This window comes from Cebus imitator, unplaced genomic scaffold (genome assembly GCF_001604975.1).
Source record: "Cebus imitator isolate Cc_AM_T3 unplaced genomic scaffold, Cebus_imitator-1.0 Scaffold202, whole genome shotgun sequence".
NCBI classification, from domain to species: domain Eukaryota; kingdom Metazoa; phylum Chordata; class Mammalia; order Primates; family Cebidae; genus Cebus; species Cebus imitator.
In genome coordinates this window covers 1876209-1897501 of record NW_016107517.1, presented here as the reverse complement: position 1 = coordinate 1897501, position 21293 = coordinate 1876209, and the positions used below count along the sequence as shown (strand labels likewise).

Here is a 21293-nt window from a genome sequence, read left to right as displayed (position 1 = left end):
TTCTTTCCAGCTATTAAGGAAGATACATTTAATTTCATTGAAGGGGAAATAGCACTTTCAACTAAATGTGATAGTGTAAACTCTAGACATCTGTCACTTTCCCACCTGAAAAATGATCAAAACCTCTAAGACAAGGCAAGTTTCTTTCTTTTTCCCACACTTGCTTAATGGCACGCTAGAACAGAATTATTTGAAATAAAGCCAATAAAAAAAGAATCTTGCATTGTCTTAAGTTTTGATAATTTATGGTTGGGTTGGAGGAAATGAGAGCCTTGCTGAATTTGGTTTAAGTAAAGTAGCAAGTGTGAGTTGGGACTGACAAACTCTTCATGAAGAGGGCAAGAGAGAAGCATTCTGCATTGGGTGTGCCCATGGGAATTGTGTGTCATTTTATTTCAGAAAGACCGTGCTACGCCCACCTTTCCACCACATTCACCTTTACCTTATAAAGATCTCTTAGGGAAGGAAAAGAAGGAGAAAGAAAATTTGTGAAAAATCTGCAGCCACAGAAGGGAATAAGGGAGATATTCTTCCTGTATCAACACAGGCTTCATCCATTCGTGGCATCAGCTGTGGGGAGGGCGTTTTGTGGAAGTGGATAATCTCATGGATTTTCTCTGAGATTCTGCTCCTTTTGTAGAATTACAGCCTGCGCGGTAACAATGAAAAAGTACGTGGAAGAAAACGTGTCCCAGACATCGTACACGACCATCAAGTACTTCATGAAGATGCTGAGCAGCGTCAGCGAGACCTTGATCTTCATCTTCATGGGTGTGTCCACCGTGGGCAAGAACCACGAGTGGAACTGGGCCTTCATCTGCTTCACCCTGGCCTTCTGCCAGATCTGGAGAGCCATCAGTAAGAGACAGCAGGGTCCCAGAGTTCCCGGTCCCCAGAGTCTCCGGTCCCTGCTGCATTATCAGTTCTCTTATTCCCTTCTGCATTGTAAAAAACTTAGTACTGAGGGGATGCTAACTGGTTTTACCGGTTAGGGTAGATTAGGCACCTGGTCATGAGCAGGAATCTTTTGTTTGTGGTTGATATGGCTCTGCACTGAAGCAAGGCTGGGGCAAGGAGTATTTTTTTAATTGAAGAAAGAACTTCTACATCGACCTATTTAAATACAATTCAGTCAGTGAATCCCTTGCTCTTCACTTCTTTGCAGATTTCTATTCTCTTGGACCTTAAATCAGAAATGGATTATAAACCGTGGGCATTTACTTACACTTTCACTATAGGATAAGTGAAATCTCACAAACCGTATTCTATGGAAGGCAAATAATGGTAGAAAACATCCCCATAAACAGTACAGGTGGCTTTATTTGAGGGTTGAAGGCATGAATGTGTGATACATAGCAAATAAAAAAATCAGGAAGTGAATATTTTTTAAAGAGCTTTGCATTAATTAGTAAGAACAACTTTAGAGTGTAACTGGCATCACACCTGTAAAATGTAACTAGGCTTTTAAAATGAGAACTAATGGCTGATGATTTCTCTTATACATTTATGTTTCAGGAGCTAGAAAAGAACATTAAGCACTGAACTACAAGGGATGGGTTGCCTTTTGACTGGGAGCAATTCTATTTTTAAGTGTCTTGACTAATATTTGAAGCATTATGTTAAATGACTTTGACCAATATTGTCAAGCCAATTACTCCAAGAGAAATTAGGTGAAACGACTGAGAACCTATCTTAAACATATTAATTCCAAATTCATTTAGGATGGGTTTTAGGCTCTAGAGGAGATTAACAAGAATGCAGAAATATTAAAATATTTGTAAGCAATTCTGAATATATATGTTTGTTGGGCTCCTTGGAGGAGAATGGAGGAAGCTGTGATACAAGTTTATAATCTCAAATCCTTAGTACTGGCCTTACTACAAACTAGCTGTTTGATCTTGGACAGACATTTATTCAAAATTGTCTTCCTCAACCACAGAAAGATGAATTTGAACAAATTTATTCGTTCCCTTTCAGTTCTAATACTCTAGGAATCTACAGGGGAGTAGAGCTAATGCCAGGAGAAGTAAAATTATAGAGCTTTAGCCCAGCCAACAAGAAAAGAAACTACCTAGGAGAGGATTTATATTGGAGGAATATCGACATTGTTAATGCTTCATGATCCATCTCAACCCCGTGCTATTACAGTTGAGGAAATTGATGGAAAAACCACCAAGACAGTGACACAATTGGCCACGTCATAGCAATTTGACAGAGCCAGGTGTTAGAATCCAATTCTCCCACTCACAGCCCGTTCTCTTCCCACCCTGACTCATCGCAACTAATAGTAGTTCACACTCGTGAAGGCTTGTTACATAAAAGGCTGCATCTTATATTATTTATGGATGTTAAAATTATTTAATCCTTACATTCACATTCTGAGAGAAACACTGTGGCTACCCCATCAAGCAGATGTGGAGTCTGAGGACATGAAATGATTAAGAACCGTGCCCAAGGTCACATGACTGGCATGTAGAGGAACCGGGACAAACACAACAATGTTTTAAAAAGTAAATTTGCTTATCTCTTGCACTATCCATGCACCTATTATCAAAGAATTCTTGCTGGCAAGTTTGTGTAAGTGAAAGTACATGAGGATGTGGAGAGTTTTATTCTACTAAATGAAATGCTTCTTTGATTCATCAGAGCTTTAATAAAGGAAACTTTCCTACCAGGCACCACGCATTGGTGGTAGCTAGGTCATGTGGGCCACTTGGGGATGAACATCAATGTGGCAGAAAACTCCTTTGTGTTTCAAACAAGCTCCCCCACCCTTCACCTTCTATTTAAGAAACTCACTGGCAGTAAGAGGCACCCACTTACCCTCTAACCCTTTCCAACTTCGTTCCTTGTTTGCATTGAACCTCAAGAAGGACCAAGTCAATGATAAAGGATTTGATTGTAGAAACCACAGTCACTAAGAGTACCCCTCTCATTTTTAAATTACAGACCTCCTTTGAGTACCCAATGAAAATGCGAGATGATAAGAATGCATTTATCCCCTTCACCTACTCAACAATATCCTTGCTTTGACTAGTTTTGAAAGGTAGGGCAAATATTATGAATATAGATTAAAAAATATATACCTTACATTAAAAAAGATCAAGATTTTATTACTTTAAACACACAAATGCAGACACATGCACATAATACATGCCAGTTGACTGTAGTGAAGATTCCCACTTGAAGTGCTACTATCTCACAACTAACAAAAAGTCAAAAGCCATAAAAGGTACTTTACCTCTGATAGACAATCATGGATGTGTGATGGAATTAGTCTTCATTGTTGGCAGGGCACACACACGCAACCTCAGTTCATTAGCTCTGTATCTCTGCTCATTCATAACCCTCTGCTCTAATACATATTTCCCCCTTTCTAGGCGTATTTGCTCTCTTCTATGTCAGTAACCAGTTTCGGACTTTCCCCTTCTCCATCAAGGACCAGTGCATAATTTTCTACAGTGGTGTTCGAGGAGCTGGAAGCTTTTCACTTGCATTTCTGCTTCCTCTGTCTCTTTTTCCTAGGAAGAAAATGTTTGTCACTGCTACTCTAGTAGTTATATACTTTACTGTGTTTATTCAGGTAAGTAGATTTCCCTTATATTTAAAATAAGTAGATTCTTTCAGAACAATGTATAAATTAATAAAATATAAATAAAGACATTTTATCTGATTTTCAGATCTTTGCTCAATACCCGAACTAAATTCCCAGAGATTTCTAGATCATGTTTGTGACTATCCTTTAACTTCTAAAATATATCACCTTTAAGTCAATGCAGCATATGAATCAAAAGATTCCTGAGTAGCAGGTGACTAATAGCTACACTACATTTCTGAAAATGAGATTCCAATTAGTACTAGGTAGCACACGTTTCTGCTTTAGTTGGAGATAGCTCTTAAGAGCTAATGAAAGGTTATTTTAATGGGTAAGACCAAACTCCTATGTTAAAATACAGACAATATATCTACTTTTATTTCAGTACTTAAAGGAATTAACAACTGAAGTAAACATTGGAGCGTTTATCCTGTAATAGCCAGTATAAAAACATAGATTAGACATTCGAATAGTTTTGTTGATAAATTTGCTCTCTCCAGTGACAGTCTTCGTCACAACAAAATGCTGTATTTTGTTATCTCTGATCTAGGGAATCACAATTGGCCCTCTGGTCCGGTACCTGGATGTTAAAAAAACCAATAAAAAAGAATCCATCAATGAAGAGCTTCATATTCGTGTAAGTGGTCACATAGTCACAATTAATAATGAATAAGATGCTTCCCCTTTGTCGCCATGAGATGTGTGCACATGCCACTAGACTTCCTCTTTCCTCCCCCCCTCTACCAAGAGTGACTGTACAAGTTTCCTACGGCTGCTGTAGGAAATTGCCACAAACTTAGTGGCTTAAAACAATGCAGATTTATTGTCTTACAGTACTGGAGGTCAGAAATTCAAAATTCAGGTGTTGCAGGCCTGTGCTCCTTTCTGGAGTCCCTAGGGAGAATCTGTTTCCTCACCTCCCCCAGCTTCCTGAGGCTGCCTGTGTTCCTTGGCCCGTGGCCCCTTCCATCTTTAGAGCCTGCAATGGCTATATCCCTCCAACAATGACCCTTATGCCTCCCTCTTCCACACTGAAGGAGCTTTAGGATCCCACTGGGTCCATGTGAATTATTCAGGAGATTGTCTCCATCTTAAGGTCAGCTGATTAGCAACCTGAAGTCCATCTGGCACTTAATCCTCCTTTAAGCTGAACTACCATATTCACAAGTTCTGGGGATTAAGACATCGAGGGTTTTGCAAGGGCATTATTCTTCCTACCACAGTCTGCCCTCTGTCTCCCAAAGATTCATGTCTGTTCCACATGCAAAATACCTTCCTTCTAATCCAACACACCAAAAGTCTAAATACACTGCTGCATCAATTCAAAATCCAAAATATTATCTGAATTTTATCAGTTTAAAAACCCCCAATCTCATCATCTCCATCATCTAGAGCAGGCCTCAGTGAGGCTCTGAGTATAATCCATTCTGAGGCATGGTTTCTTTTCATCTATGAATTTTTGAAACTCAAGAAACAAGTTATCTGCTCCTAAATACATGTGGCGGGAGACTCATTGAATAACAGTTATAGCTATTGCCTTTCAAAAAAGTGGGGAGATAAAGTAAGAAAAAAAGGATCCATCGATACCAAGCAAACTTCACTGTTTCTTGGGCAAGCTCTATTTGCTTTCAAGGCCTGGGAATCCCTTAATCCCCTGCAACTCTTTGCTCTACCTTCTGAGTTCTCAACTTCACCCTCTGAATCATGCTTCCTTTTTAATAAAGGTAGCACCCATTTGCACCTGAGTAATTTTATCAGTCTATTTCTTGCTTACAGAATTGTGAGGGTCTGACATCTTTCTTTCATTTTGTCCTCCTTTTTTGTCCAAGCTGGTGGTATTTCCATCAGGATTCAACAGAGAAGCAGAGCCAGTAGGATGGATGGATAGATAGACAGATACAGAAATAGATATATAGATACAGATATATGAAGAGATTTGTTGTAGGGAATTGTTTTTTGCTACTGTGGGGGCTGGCTAGGAAAGTCCAAAATCCATGGGACAGGCCATCCAGAAGGGCAGACTGGAACTTTCAGGCGTGAACCAAAGCTGCTGTCCCCAGGTAGGATTTTTTCTTCATCAGGGAAGCCTCAGGCCTATTCTTAAGGCCTTTCAACTGATTAAATCAGGCCCACCCAGATTATCTGGGGTCATCTCCCTAGTTAAGACAAGTGATAATCGAATTATTAATCAGATCTATAAAATTCATTTACAGTAACATCTAGAGTAGTGTTTGATTGAATAACTGGTGACATGCCTACCTAAACTGATGCCTCAAAATACTATCACAGTGACTAACATTCAAAGTCATCCTGCTTGCTTCTAAAATCACTGTTGAATGAAATACGAGGTCCTCTGCCCTGTTTGAACTCTTAACAGAGGAGGCGTAAAGGGTGCTGCTTCTTTTGCAAACATGACTGAGTGGCAGATTTTAGTGAAAATATCCCAGTCTGGCAAAGATGAATATGACATTGAGCATGGTTTCTACCTGTTTGTTTAAGTTCAGCACAACATTGAAGGGATGCCACTGTGTAGAGCTCCAAGGAGTAGACATGAGAACTCATGTCTGAAGGGTTATAGGTGGGCACTTCAACTGAGTTAATGAAAGAGCATCCTGACAATCATTTCCTGATTGGCACACCTGAAGCTGAAGTGGACGTGTGTAACCTGTGATTGGGAACTTGTGACATAGTTGCTGTACATGAGATTCAAGTTTTGAGGAGATAGTTGAATCTGAAAAAGTTTAGGTTTCTTCTATCCCTGAGAGTTCACCATTTTAATATTGGAGAAACTGATGAATGATGAAGTCTTCCAAAATCTACCCTAAAGTTCATGGTCAAAGTAACCTAGGAAATTTGGTTATTTAAATTCCAGGAAATTCAAATGAAAAATTTTCAAGGCCATTTGAAAGTAAGGAACAGAGAAGTAGTGACTGTTTTATCATATGTAACACCTTAACCTGATTGTAGATTTTTGTCTCTATCTTTATCTCTTATGATTTATTATTTTGACAAATCAGATAATCCACCTAAGTCCATGAAACTTGGATAATTTAGTCTTCTCTGATTTATTTTTCTTTTCCTCAAAAAAGTTATAATTTTTGGTAGAAGATAGTGAATCAATTACTTAAGAATTAATTTGATATTTGAATCTGTTTTTCAAAATAAAATTCAGAAGCCAGAATAGACTTCAATGATTTCAAATTTAAAATATTTGGAGACTAATTCATAATTAGTTTGAAGATTGCACTTTTTCCTAAATTTTCGTAAACAATTTTGGATAAAACAAATCCGTGGTGAAATGCAAGTACTTAGATCAAACAAGCATCTTAAAATGAGAAAAATAGATATTTTGTTATTATATGTTATTATAGTAGAATATTTATAGAATTATATTTTCAGAAATTATTGATTGGATAACAGTGTGATCTTTTGCAATGAAATTAAAAGTAACAGTTATTACTATTATTTCATAATATCTTAAATATGATATATTTTAATATTATTATTGTCTTCCAAATGATTTCAGTAATAAGAAATTTCCTAGATCATTCTAGAAATGTATTATCCAAAGCAAATGCCAGGTGCCCTGTTTTCATTACATATTATGTGAATTATCAAGAAACTTATCTACAAAGTCTTTAAACCACAAAAAAAGTTGAAATTACAATAAAAGGTATCAAATATTTTATTACATGAACAGAGTGATAGAAAGTCAGATATGCCCCAGAAAATTAAAGCCTCCTTTGTTTTTTAAAGGGTCTTATCTGTCCTGTGTGTCTTTCAGAGTTGGCTTTTCTCTGCCAGTCATTTTCTTGTGTTTGTTTGGCAGTTGATGGATCACTTAAAAGCTGGAATTGAAGATGTGTGTGGGCACTGGAGTCACTACCAAGTGAGAGACAAGTAAGGAAGCTGAGGGTTTCACTCACTGACGAAGAATATATATGGCATGGGGAAGGGAGACCAAGCAGATGAAGTGCTCCAGAGCCATACCCTACAGGAAGCAACTGAAATTCCAGGGCATGCTAAGCCTGGAAAATGAAGAGGCGTCAGGTGGAAGAAGCAGTAGACTTGGTGTAGGTAGTTTCAGAGAGAACCAGTACAGCTAATGGGTAGGAATTAGGAAAGGCAGATTTAAGTTAAAAACAAGGACAAGGCCAGGCGTGGTGGCTCACACCTGTAATCCCAGCATTTTGGGAGGCCAAGGCAGGCGGATCACCTGAGGTTGGGAGTTCGAGACCAATCTGACCAACATGGAGAAACCCTGTCTCTACTAAAAATACAAAAAAATTAGCTAGGCGTGGTGGAACATGCCTGTAATCCCAGCTACTGGGGAGGCTGAGGCAGGAGAATCGCTTGAACTTGTGAGGTGCAGGTTGTGGTGAGCCGAGATAGCACCATTGCACTCCAGCTTGGGCCACAAATGCAAAACTCCATTTCAAAAAAAAAAAAAAAAAACAAGGACAAGTTTCCCAATGATAAAACCAGATCAGATGTACCATGAAATGGCCAGCTTCAAGAGGTTGGAAAGAGAGTTTGGTGCCTGCTGAGGAATCCTGGGAAGGGATTCCTCCATTGTGGGGAGGCCACGGTGGAAGATCTTTAAGGGTCTTTTTTAAAATGCCCAAATCCCTCTTCTCCACCATATCTCACCTTTCAGAATGAATTGTCTTACTGGATTTAGTTTCCAGTTCAGGAGGGAGGTTGTAGCTGGAGATGAAGGTTGTCAGTTGTCAGTGAGTAGCTGGAAGTTCACTGAGGACGGGGCTCTGAGAAGCTCCCACTCCCCCAGTCTTATGGCTCAGGCAAGGAAAAGAAAGGGCAGAAGGAGTTTGGGAAGAAGTGGTCAGGGAGGCTGGCAGGGAAGCAAGAGCGAGTCAGAATGTGGAGGGCACAGAGGGAGGACCCAGCACATCAGGAGACACAAAGAACCCAGGAAGGTGAGGAGGAGGGCAGCCTCTGGAGTTCAACAGGACAAGATTAAGGTGAGCTCAGTGAGAAGAATGTCAGGGAGAGTGTTTGGGTTGGGAAGGTGATTACCGTGGGTTGAGAATACACAAAAGCCATGGCTTCTCATGAGGGCAGAAAACTAGAAGACAGAAGATCGAGCCAGTTGGAACAAAAGGAGACCTGGTCTGAGCCGACCTGAGACAGCAAAGCTCAGGAAGCCAGCCCCTAACCCTGAAGGGACTTAGCTGACAGAGCCTGCGCACCTTATGGACCAGGAAACCAATTGCCAGATAATAAGCCAGCAGCCCGGGAAGCTATGTGCGCCTCCAGAAAATAAAGCAGGTGGACAAACTACTCTTTGAATGTAAAATGATTGAAAGTGTTGAAAATTCCAACTCCAAACAAATGGCTGACTCCGAAGGCACCATATGCATAGCACAGCTCAGTCTAATGGGCCGGCCAGAGATTCCTTACAATAGTCAGCGGCCATCAGTCTCGCCTATTCAGAGTCTCCATCATTCAGGCTATTGGGACATATGTAGGGTTTTTTTCTTCCCTTTAATTGGTAGGATTCAAAATGATCTGCAGCATAATGGGGCAAAACTACTGTAACTACCGGGCCATTTAAAGTTATTGGTTTCTGGTTGAATAGGCCAGTATTACTGTAAGTGCAGCTGCCGCTGTTATGAGCTATTAGAATGGAACACTTGTTCAAAAGCTTCAGCCCCCTCATTTTTTCTCTTACAATTGGAGCTGAGCTGGGCTGGGCCTCCCCCGCGCCTCACTTATGCACACTTTTTGCCCTGATTGCAGCTTGTCCCTTCCTTTTGTTTAGTTGATTTTCAATGTATTCAGGCCAGGAGGCCATTCTTTTTTTATTTTAAAAAATGCATAAATACTATGAATTTTTTTAAAAAATGTGTTCAAATGCTGTGAATTCCAGGCACCATCCTGATGTTTCCTCAGAATAAAGTTAAGTAGTAAGTAGTTTGTTTTAAGCGAAATGTATACTTATGTAACACATATAGACATTCAAGATTTCCAAAATGTTGGTTTTTGTTTTTAGGTTTAAGAAGTTTGATCATAGATACTTACGAAAAATCCTCATCAGAGAGAACCTACCCAAATCAAGCATTGTTTCTTTGTATAAGAAGCTGGAAATGAAACAAGCCATCGAGATGGTGGAGACTGGGATACTAAGCTCTACGGCTTTCTCCATACCCCATCAGTAAGTCCTGTCTGTTCTTTGTTCTAAACTTTCACTGTCAGAATTCCAAGGGGCACTAACTCATTGCCTCATTTAAAGGTATACGAGGAGTAAAGAGGCAGAAATATGAAGAAGAAAATATGTAATCTAAGTTTTGGCATTTTTATGGTGTGGTCCAAGCTCAACATATTTTACCTAGTTTCTGAAAAATTACTTTCTAGCAAATGTTGCTTACTTAGGGTTGTATGATACCTTTCTTTGGGAGGGAAGGGCAAGTGAATGTGTAGAATCGCAGCATATTTCACAAGACTGTCTCATTTTCCTCCTGACATGACCCCTGTGCATGTGATTCTATCTTTCCTACCATTGTGTTTCTTCCCATAAGCCATTTCTCTTCTTCTTTTACATGGGAGATGAGTTAGCTTTCTGAGATGATAAGTTGGATTTGGGAATGAGTGATGATAGCAAGAGGTGTGGTCATTGGTGGATTATATAAAGAGAAAGTTGTGTTTGTAATTGCATGTAAGGCGAAGGTCTACCTGAGACTGTGAAATTTGCCTTGAGTCTATGTGAGACCAGCTTAGAGTAGGAGCAGGGAGTTGCCTGGCCTTCTGGGGAACAGAGGACCACAGGGTGTTGTTGTGGAAGCAGGACATAGGGAGGGGAGACACTGGAATATAAATCCATCATTACAAGATGATTTTCTCTGCAATGTAGTAGAGCCTCTGATAGCCACTTGTCCCAAGAGCTGGCTAAATACTTCTTAAGCTGTTAATGAGAGCCTCTTCAATGTCAAATGAATTCATTAATCTCCCAAAGACGCCCAGTTTTTCTCCAACGAATAGTTTATAAATTGGGAAAATTACTCACAACATGTATTTAGGTTAAGGAACATGGACCCCTCCATCCTGTTGTCTTCCGCAGGTAAAAGCACTTGCTCATATGCTTCAATTATGTCTTCACATTTAAAAAGCAAGTTGGAAGAAGAGCTAAGAATAGGTAGCAATAAAATTGTCACTATTTCCTGACTGTTATTTCTGAGACAACACCTTCATCCCTTGCCTGCTAATAAATCAGAAACGCCCTTGCATTTCTTACATGGCCTGAGAAGAATCTTAACTAGCGTCCCTGAGGATATCTCAGTATAATAAAAAGTTTTCTGCCTTATTTCTTAGTGACTTTTCTCTGGGAGTCATGGTGGGGTTTGTTGGTTTGTTTTGGTGCTGCCCATCACATGGCTTTAAGGAAATTTCTGATATTAAAGTGGAAAAGTGCTGACAGATATATATTGGCAATGCTCTGCTGCATCACAGTGGAGCCCCAGGCAAAGGAAACGTCAGGCATATCGATCTTCTTTTTATTTAAAATGTTGATATTATATTTGTCAAGAATTTTTTGCATTGACCTTTATTTCTAAAAATTTTGCATTTAAATCTGACTTATCTTAGTTACTGAGTTTTTTGGAATCCTCTTGCATTTGACACCTTTGATCAAATCCTGTCTGTTAGACACTTCATATGTGCCAGGCACCATGAAGCAGACACAGGCCTTGCCCTCATAGACACCATACTCTGCTGGTTGGGTCATGACATTCATAAAAAAGTCCACACAAACATAATCTTAAAGAATAGAGAGCTATGCAAGTCTATGAGAGGTGCACGTCACCTGGGCTCCTCGTGTTTGACCTGCTCACTGAGGGATGAATGCCAGTTAATGCAGTTTAGACCATTAGAAACTTCCTCAATTGCTTTGCTCACTTATGTGAGCTCTTGGTCTAGGAAGGTAGGGGTGTTATCTCAAATGAGAATCAGTCTGCCAGGTGGTAAAGCATATTTTGAATTTTTGTATTACATTACATCAGCCATAAGCATTTCTGACCTCAAGACAATCTTTAAACCAGTTTTATTTGGAGTGGGGCCTGCTGTTTGAGTCAATAATTCTTTAGAAATGAATTTAAGATTAGTGAGAGAGCCTTATAGGTACGAGATAATTCCTTTTCCTCCTATAACCCAAGCAGTTAGTTAACTGGGGTGGGAGAGATTTTTTAAAGTTGATATTTAATACATATTTAGTATTTAAACTGCATTTATTTGATCTCATCAGAAATCTGTAGGACATGAAGCAAAAAGGAATTCCTCTCCTAAGATCAAAGCAGCTAATTTTTTACAAAACAAACCTTCATACAATAATAGGAAAAAGAAATGTGTACTCAGTTTGCTTTTTATTATTCTGTATGAGATTATAACAACAAAATGCACAGGTATTTTTTTCCTTAGAAGTTCAAGCAATTGTTCTACAAAAGGTTTAGATTTTCAGATTCTATGACGTTCAGGAGAATGCTGCCACCACGGTTGTCTATTTACAGAGTTTGGATGGTGTTGATTGTTTGGAATCCCATTGCTTTTACATATGTTATCTTATTTTAAACTCAAAACAATCCTATGAATATGTAGAATATGCACTTTGATTACTTTGATGAAGCAGCACATCTCATCCATGATAAGTTGTTAGAAATTATCAGAGATAGAGGCTCAAGCTGATTAAAAGGGTTGAAGCTTTAAACATTTTTTGATTAAAATTAAAGTGATATTAAAATATTTATATATTTGTAGGCATAACAAATGGCAACCATACAACCTCAAAATGTGTTTTAAAACTCTCAAATAATTTTAATATGTCATTTATTTTTTAAAGAGACCCAAAGTAACTTCATTGTCCTCTAAGAATTTCCTAACGGATCACACACTGACAGGTATAAATTCGCATTTCCACATTCTCACATGGAAGACTAGGAAGCAGATTCGGATGCCATTTTTCACTTCCACAAGGGAACACCGTATTTTGAGGAGCAGCAACATCTTCTCAGCCACTCATCACTCATTCCAAATGTTGGTCATCTTGGTGACCTCTGTAAAGATGCAAAGCAGCTGCACACACAGGGCGGCTGGTGGGTGCCGCTGTCTGCACCGCAGGCAAGTCTTCCTGTCATCTGAGCCTACTTTTCCCACAGACTTCACATCTAAGCTGCTTACAAAAAAGTGTATTATTCTAAATGAATTAGTAAATAATATTTGATCTTTTGGAACTTCATACTATGACATGTGTATTCTACTAGATGTTGTAGTAGAATTGAAGCCTGTTTTTACATTACTATAGTAACTGACCAAAAGAGACAAGAGAGTGAGGGCAGGTTGAAGAGAGGTTGATTAGTGAGAACAAATATACACTTAGATAGAAGAAATAAGCTCTGGTGTTTGATAGGACAGTAGAGTAACCATAGTTTAACTGTACATTTCAAATGTTTTGAATATTTCTAATATAAAGAAAAGATAAAAATATAAGGTGATGGATATCCCAATTACCCTAATTTGATTATATAACTGTATCAAATTATCACATATACCCCAAAACTATGTACAAGTATTATATATCAATATAAATGATAAGTAAAAGGAGTTATGAGAAATATGGACATTGTATTCAAATATACTTAGGTTCAGATTTTCCCAGTTTGACTGAAATTGTGGCAGAATTTTTATTTAAAGTGCTGAAGATCTTATTTATAGATAATGAATGAATGGTCCAGTGACAAGAGTCTTGGTTTATAAGTTGATTTGATATAGAAATGATTACTCATTCCGTTTTTCTAAAGATGCATCTCCTGTGCTTGTGCTGTGAGTATTTCAGGGATGATTTTACTAATGAAGTGGCATGAAGGAAGCTCCAGGTATTACCTTGCCCACATGAGGCAATTCTATAGCTGTAGAATGACAGCTGCTGTAATTCTATAGCTGCGGCTTCTCAGTGTGGCTCCACGAAGGGAAGTGCCTTTGGTATACCTGGAGTGCTCATTCCAGCCAGATCCTGAATAGACTTTAACTAGGTTTGTCCTTCCCAAAGTGGTCAGTTATAAACTGGGAAGAGTGCCAAGTTAGACCTACTGCTTTATCAAGTGTAACTTTATTACCGTTTCCTTTATCAATGGTTTCTCCTATTTGATTGTTTCAGCAGAAAGTGGAACTATTTGGCTAGCTGTTGTTTCTGCTTAGCAGTGCATCACGCTCACCACACTAAAGGAATGTGTTCAGATTGTGGAAGTGTGTGGGCATATCTAAATTGGAATAAATGTTATTTGAAGGACATTTAAACAGTTAGGTTTAAATGCACTGATAATAATGTTTAGATCACCAAGGGTGGTAACTGTGTGTCAATAGAGGTGACATTCGCAGCGTAAAGATATGGAAACTGATTTCAATCAGTTTGCAGAAAGGGCATTAGTCAGTCTACAGACAGCATTGCCAAACAAAATCCAGGCATGCTGTGACAGCCAGTGTCCAAGTCCTTTAAGATATTTTATCAAATGTACATTTCTTTTAAAATGTCTTCGCTGTTTATGGCTGTATTGCTACTAATGTTTTGAAAAATACTTAAAAGGTGGCCTGTATTAAAGCTAATAATTACTCATGTCTGTGACCAATTATTTTAAGAGCATATGCAAACAGGTGTCAAAGACTTCAGTGCCCTTCTGCATTCAAAATTCAAACGAGCTGCAGCTAGAAACAAACAAACGAACAAACCCATTAGGGTTTATATCAAGATTTTAAGGAAGGTGATAGTATTAAAAAAGGAGTTAATTATTTTTAGTTCTCTCTCTTTTGTTCTTATGTTTCATTTGGAATGTATTTTATTCATGTAATACCAAGTTTTTTAAAACTACTGCCACGGGATTGTAATAAAATACATTTGGCACATGAGAATTCTTTCCCTAGCAATGTCAGGACTTTGAAATCCCCAGAGGACAATTGTGCATTGACTGCTAACCTGGGCACAGGCATAACCCGGCTTTTAATCCCTTCCAGGGGCGGGAAGGGGTCACGGTGCACAATATCTCAGAGCTGGGCTGGCTCTCATGGTATAAATGGTCTAATTGCCCTTGTAAGATGTGATTCTGGTTTCTTCAATTATTTCTTAAACAAAGGTAAAATCCTTACAGGTACAACTCCAATATAATGTACTCATGAAACTAATATTCTGTTAGATAAATGCTAATCAAAATGTGGTGTGTAGATGGTATTAATCTGTGAGTTGTTTGTCACCTGTCCTCAATGAGCTAGGTAAGTATAAAACTAGCAAAGAGTTTGCCTTTCACTGAGTCAGCTTTTTTTCTGTTACATTTAGTGGATTGCATGGCATGGTATAATTTTCTAACAATTGATTTTTATTGTATTGTACAAACATTTCAATTCACAACAGATTTGGAGGAAAAAATTAATGTGTTTGTTATCACTTTAGGCCTTTTTTTAAAAAAATTGGTTGAAATAATTACTATACATAAGCTATCAATAAAGGAACAATATTTTTAAAACCTGAAGTCAAGACACATGTTCTGACATTTCAAATCAACTTACTAGAACAACAGGAAAAATTATGTGTAGGATTCTGGAACTTAGGATGCCCCTCAGTACAGAGCAAGGCCCACTGATATTTTTGTGGCACCTCTTGCCAAATGAAAGAATAATGCTTGTCTCTTCTCCAATTGACTATTCCAGGGCCCAGAGGATACAAGGAATCAAAAGACTTTCCCCTGAAGATGTGGAGTCCATAAGGGACATTCTGACATGCAACATGTACCAAGTTCGGCAAAGGGTGTGTACGAGCCACCTGTGTGGTCCCCATTGTCTGTTCTTGAAAACAGTCCTTCCGGAGTCCCCTGATGCTCACATCACCCTCTCTAAGGTGGTCTCTTGCTGAATATTTTCTCTCTGCTTAGCTTGGAGAATAGAAAGTTAATTGCCATGTTTCTGCTGCACAATTGGCACCTGTGGCATAAAAAGAAATGTAAATCTAGTTATCGTCTCTAGGGGGCAGGCTGCCCTAGCCCTGCAGCCTGGTGCTTTCCAGAACCAGCAGGTCTCCCTACAGAGAAGCTCATCCACCACACTACAGAACAAAGATGGCACCAGGATGCTGATCACAGTGCAGTTGTCTCAATTGTATTGACTACAGTAAAGATGAGAAAGTTGAGATAGTTCAGTTCCTGAATAAAAGGAGACATCTTATTTCTTAATTTTGGAACTAGATATAAAATCTATACTAGTCCTTGGGACCTGGTCCAAAGTGCATACTAAGAACATTTCTGGGGGAAGTAGATGAATCTTTCTGAAACTTTGATTTAGTTAAATGTATTCATCTAATTAGTCATCTAACGAAGTCATCTAATGAGAAGTTTTTTCAAGTTTGAGGATTTGATTGTCCATCCTAATTCTAATACTTGGATGTGACTAGAAATGAATTCACTTTGAGGGCCTTTGGTTTTGTGACATTGATCATAGTCTTAAGGAAACTAAAAAAAAAAAATCATCTAGGCAAAGCTCCTCATTTTCAAAGAGAAGATGCTGAGGTTAGTGGAGTTGGTTTTCTGACTTGTTCAAGGTCACAAAACAAATCCAGGTTACGAACACAGTTCTTCCACCCACCCACCCTGTGCTCATTTCATGACTTCAGACTTACATAAGCCAATGAAAGTTAATGTTCTCTGGTCTCCTGTTTCAACTCAAAGGTCAATGATTCAGAGGAATGTGTCAGTGAGAGGCTCTGTACCAGCTGGAGGAATACAAGTCAGCATCAATGGTAGTGTGCTTAGAGTAAATTCCACACCTGTCAAATCATTCCAAGTGAAACTGTTTCAGTAAGACTATCCCATCTCACCTTAGATAAATAATAGATAACAACTTCCTGGTTTGAAGAATGTGGCTAGCTTAGTGAGAGCCAGAGCCCAGAGAGTGCCTGGTACTCAGCCTTTTCTCTATGTGAATGAAGGTCAAGTTTAGGGAAGGGTCTGGAAACAGAGGTGGAGATGCTACAACTCCAATCCAGTCTAAGGTAAGGTCAACTGCTCATCCTTTCATTTCTTCCTCGGATGCAGGTTCCAAGATAGGCTCCTTTCCTCTCTTTTAATAATAAGTATCTCATGCAGTCTGCCTTCCAGAGTTCTACCTTCTAAGCTACACAGTATCTCCCTTCCTCATTGCCCTCAAATTAAAGCACATAGTCCTCTTTCCATTTAAAGAGTTTATTGCTGACCACCACGGGAGCCAAATAGGGAGAACACAATTGATAAACAGAGGGCAGTTACAAGCCTGTGACGTAGCTTTTTGACTCTGCTTTGCTTACTTCATAAGTCAAACTCACCAGCCCTACCCCTTCCCATCTTCCTTTCCTCACTCAGCTTTACAAAGGTCACGAGAATTCTCTCTTCCAATGTGGTCCTCTTGATCTCTTGAAAGAAAAGTCTACCTGAAAATGCAATTCAGGACAATTATATATCTACTCTGTTTCTAGCAGACAACCTACATTTTTGAGGAATGTCGCAAAGGATCTACATTGGCCATCCTGCACTCTCTAGCCTGGGCGATAGGTGCAGACCTGCTGGCCAGGGCATTTCTCACTGTTCACATTTTGAAAGAGGCCATCCTGGGCATCGGGATTTACTTCAGGGCAGGACCAGAATAAATGCAGTTTAACTCTGAGCAACCCTAATGTATAGCTGATCTGAAACCGAGCTGGCCCTGCTGGATCCGTTGCTCCTAGGAGGACTCCAGCCAATCCTGTTTAAAGTCCTTCCACTCAGCACACCCAGGACAGAATCTTCATGGGTGGAAAGCTTAAGGGACTCAACTCTGGAGGTTCCTGGTAGGACAACCACAGAGGAAGCTCTCTGAAACACAGTGGAAATGGAGACAGAGAAACACTATTTCTAAACCTATAAGAGAGGAAAGCCGCTTTCCCCGGGATAGGTCACAGATTGATGGGTGGTTCCTGAGTAGCCTGGATAATCAGATCACTCTCAGAATTTCTGCGTACTTTCAAAGGAAGAGAGCAATTTATCCAATTTCAGTTTCCTTCAGCAAATAGTTAATGCACATCTAGAATGTGTTGGACATCAAGAACACTGCACTGAATAAGAAAAGCTTCCTTCTCCTCTAGGGCTCGAGGTTTAGTGGGAAATACAAGCTCCACTGTAACACAGAAATGGAGGGAGTGGAGGGAAGAAACTTGCATGCACGTTACCTGCATAGAGCCTTCTATGCTCCCTGCAGACAGGCAAAATAGAGAAGCACGTGGGTTATGGGAGGTTATGGGAGGTGAAATAGGAGGCCAAATGTCCAAGTGTTCCTTAAAATGTGCAGCCTTTCCCCAAGTCTAGGTGTAGGTCTAGGTGTAGGAAATCCTACTAGCAATACGTTGTGTGTATACAAACACACACACACACACACTGAATTCAGTTTTGCGTGACTTTAAAATTGATGAGCAATTGTAAAATCTGTCTCTACATTCCTAATTCTTGATTTATTTTTCACAACAGTGTCATGTTACCATTTTTAAATTTTTCAACGTATAAAATACACATAGGTTGAGGTGTATTTACTAATGATTGACAAGAATCCATATTTCAAACTGTCTTCAAAATTCAACCTTTTGGGCCAAATTCTTGTCAGATCTGTTAATTTGCTAAAAGTGGCTGATAAAGAGCTCCCATTGGAGGAAGGAGAAAGTTAGCTTCACCCTTCCCTCATTGTTCCCTCGGCCTTCAGTTTATGCCTTCTTTTATTTTCCCCTTGGAGACAGGTGTCACTCTCACTTTGTTACCCAGGCTAGAATGCAGTGGCATGATCACAGCTCACTGTGGGTTTGACCTCCTAGACTCAATTGATTCTCCCACCTCAGCTTCCTGAGTAGTAGGACCACAGGTGCATACCATCATCCCCAGGTATTTTTTTGTATTTATTGTAGAGATGGGGTTTAGTCACATTGCCCAGGTTGGTCTCGAACTCCTGGGCTCAGTGATCCTCTTGTCTTGGCCTCCGGAAGTGCTAGGATTACAGGCGTGAGTCACCTTGGCAGTCCAGTTTACACCTTCTTTATGATGCTATTTTTATACAATTATCTATTTTGTGAGGATTACTTTAGTTAATAGACAATGAAAATCACAAATCTGTTTAATGGGATGTACATACACTGAAACATGAACAATGAACGGAAAGCTGGTAAAACAATTGCCATTGTGAATCCCTTATTGACTTGACTGTCTCATGTATGGACTGAGTGAGGGCACATTATAAATTCATATATTAAGCACTAATAGAGCTTAATCTGTTTTGTATTTGTTTGAATACAAATCAGTAGAAATAGAAGTATTAGTATTTTTGTTCCTCACCTCGTGGGGTGTCTTGTGGCACTGTCTGAAGTGTGTGCACCCACCTAAAAAACACATGGCCTGAAATATTCAGCCTCTACTCCTTAGCAGGCTGCCTGTGGCCTGGCCCCAGCCCCTCCATGCCCTTGTAGTCTCACCTCTCATACACTTTGAATGAAGCATCCCATTCTTCTGTGGTAACAGACCCATTCCTGGCTCTTTCCCAGCACATCCTCTGACTGTCCTGTCACCTCCAAGGTGGTTAACAGCTGATGTCTTAGCTCATGTGTTTCCTCTTCCTGGAATTTATTTTCAGGATAACACTCACTCATCTTTCAAGACTTCTCTCAGTACACTGAATCTTTCCAATCCAAGACTGGATGAAGTGCCCTTTGCCTGTACTCTGTGACCCTCGATGATCCCAGAATCTTATCACTTACCTGCACACATAGCATCTTATCCCTATTGGTTTAACTTCTCTAGGACACTGTAAGCCTTTTGAAGACCGTAATTCTGATTTACTCACTTATTTAATCCTGTGCCTTCCACAGCACCTGTCACGTAGAGCATTCTCTCTATTGCAGTTGAACTGACTATCCCGTCACAGCACCCATGACTTGGGAGGGAGAGCATCTGCAGTCCCAATCTTGTCATTCACTAGGACTTTGTGGCTTATCAGTGCACACAGTGTGTCACCTGTTGACCCCTAGCAAACTGAGCATTCACTAGTGGACGTTTAGTGGGCACCAAGGGGGAGAAGAAATTTCAGTTAAGCATTTCACCAGCATCTGTCTGAGGACTGACTGATGTTGGCGTATGGTCCATGACAAGTTTCCATTGGTCTGGGATAAAGGACAAGGAAGGCATTCTCATAAAGCTAAACTGATTCAATTTGAAGGATTTTGTTTTTTAAATCTCAGATTATATTCTTCCTGTGATTTTGATTAAGAGTCTTTCTTTCTGAATTGATGATAATGGTGATAGAAATTGTGTGTGCGTAGGTATCCTTAATTGGCAAAATTAAAAAAAACAACAACCTTATGGAAATTCACAAAGTAGTTTAGTTTTGGTATTTTCCTTTCCTGCTAAATTCATTGGCCTGGCATCAAAAACATGACCTGGAAAAGAAAGTGTGTGCATGGGGCAGGCCAAGCCTGTGGGTAACTAAGGGAAGAACTGCTGTAAGGATTAGAGCAGAAGGCAGAGGCTCCAGCCACAGCTGCGCCCTGAGAGTGGTGACCTTGGATCACAGACTTTTCTTCTGGGGACTGAGGCTTGCTTGTTCATCACCAAGGCAAATGCCTAGCTTACCTCCAAGGTGCTCACCCGCTCTCCTGGTCTTAGGTTCCTGATATTTCCATGGCTTCCTTGGCTGAAAGTTGTATGGAAGAGTCCTTAAGTATTTGACATTCCGTTTTTCTCTGCAGACCCTGTCCTACAACAAATACAACCTCAAACCCCAGACAAGTGAGAAGCAGGCTAAAGAGATTCTGATCCGCCGCCAGAACACGTTAAGGGAGAGCATGAGGAAAGGCCACAGCCTGCCCTGGGGAAAGCCGGTACACTGGGGCTGGGGACTGCGACATTCCTTCAGTCTGCAAATGTTTGTCACCTGCTGAACCTGTTCCTGTACAGGATATTCTCACATGCATGACCGTCGATATTTAAACAAACAAAACCTCATCTAGTTACTTGAGAGATACAAAAGTAAGAGTGCAGGACACCAAGGCAACCTTTTTCTGTGGGTCCAGGGCCTTAGGGATCCAAGGCATCTGCCCATAAGCTTTTGCCTTCCATGGTGGGACAGGAACTGCAATGCACTTGTTGAGCTGTGAGTCTAGATCCAAACCTTATGATGACCGGGTACTGACCATGCCACGGTCTCCCTTCAGTCCTCATGGTCAGTGCCTGGTCACTGTGGGGTCTGGGTCTGGACCAGGCCCTCTGACCCTAGGAGGCTTACTTCTCTCCCGATAAGATATAGGAAGGGATCAGTTGTTACCAAGACACCTGGGCTCACCTTCACATCAGCCACTGTGTTCCTGCACTCTTCCCATTGGAGGCCATAGCATACCAGTCTTACTGGCACTTTGGATGGAGGGGGGTGAGAAGCAGACCCTAATCTCAAACCTAACCTCAGTGGGGACAGGGAGTAACTTTAAAAGGTTGCTAATGGCCTATTTTATCATGAGAGGGAAAGGAAATACATATTGGAGACTAGTGTGTTCTGCTTTTTCTAAACAAAAGGAACTAAAAGCCAGTAATCCAAACAAGATGCCAAAGAACAGGGCTGTGTTCTTCCCTTTATTTTATTTTACCTTAATTTTTTTTTTTTTTTTTTTTTTTTT

General features: G+C 39.9%; 1 protein-coding gene across 1 annotated transcript in view; it reads left to right on the top strand.

Moving 5' to 3' along the window:
- The window catches only part of SLC9A4 (solute carrier family 9 member A4), a 62534-nt gene that overhangs the window by 31950 nt on the left and 9291 nt on the right, over positions 1–21293 (top strand). The window contains exons 4-10 of the mRNA XM_017547850.2: positions 641–858; positions 3381–3583; positions 4146–4232; positions 7425–7495; positions 9609–9770; positions 15299–15395; positions 20373–20504. Coding sequence (XP_017403339.1) covers positions 641–858; positions 3381–3583; positions 4146–4232; positions 7425–7495; positions 9609–9770; positions 15299–15395; positions 20373–20504 — 970 coding nt within the window. The remainder of the gene's footprint in view (positions 1–640; positions 859–3380; positions 3584–4145; positions 4233–7424; positions 7496–9608; positions 9771–15298; positions 15396–20372; positions 20505–21293) is intronic.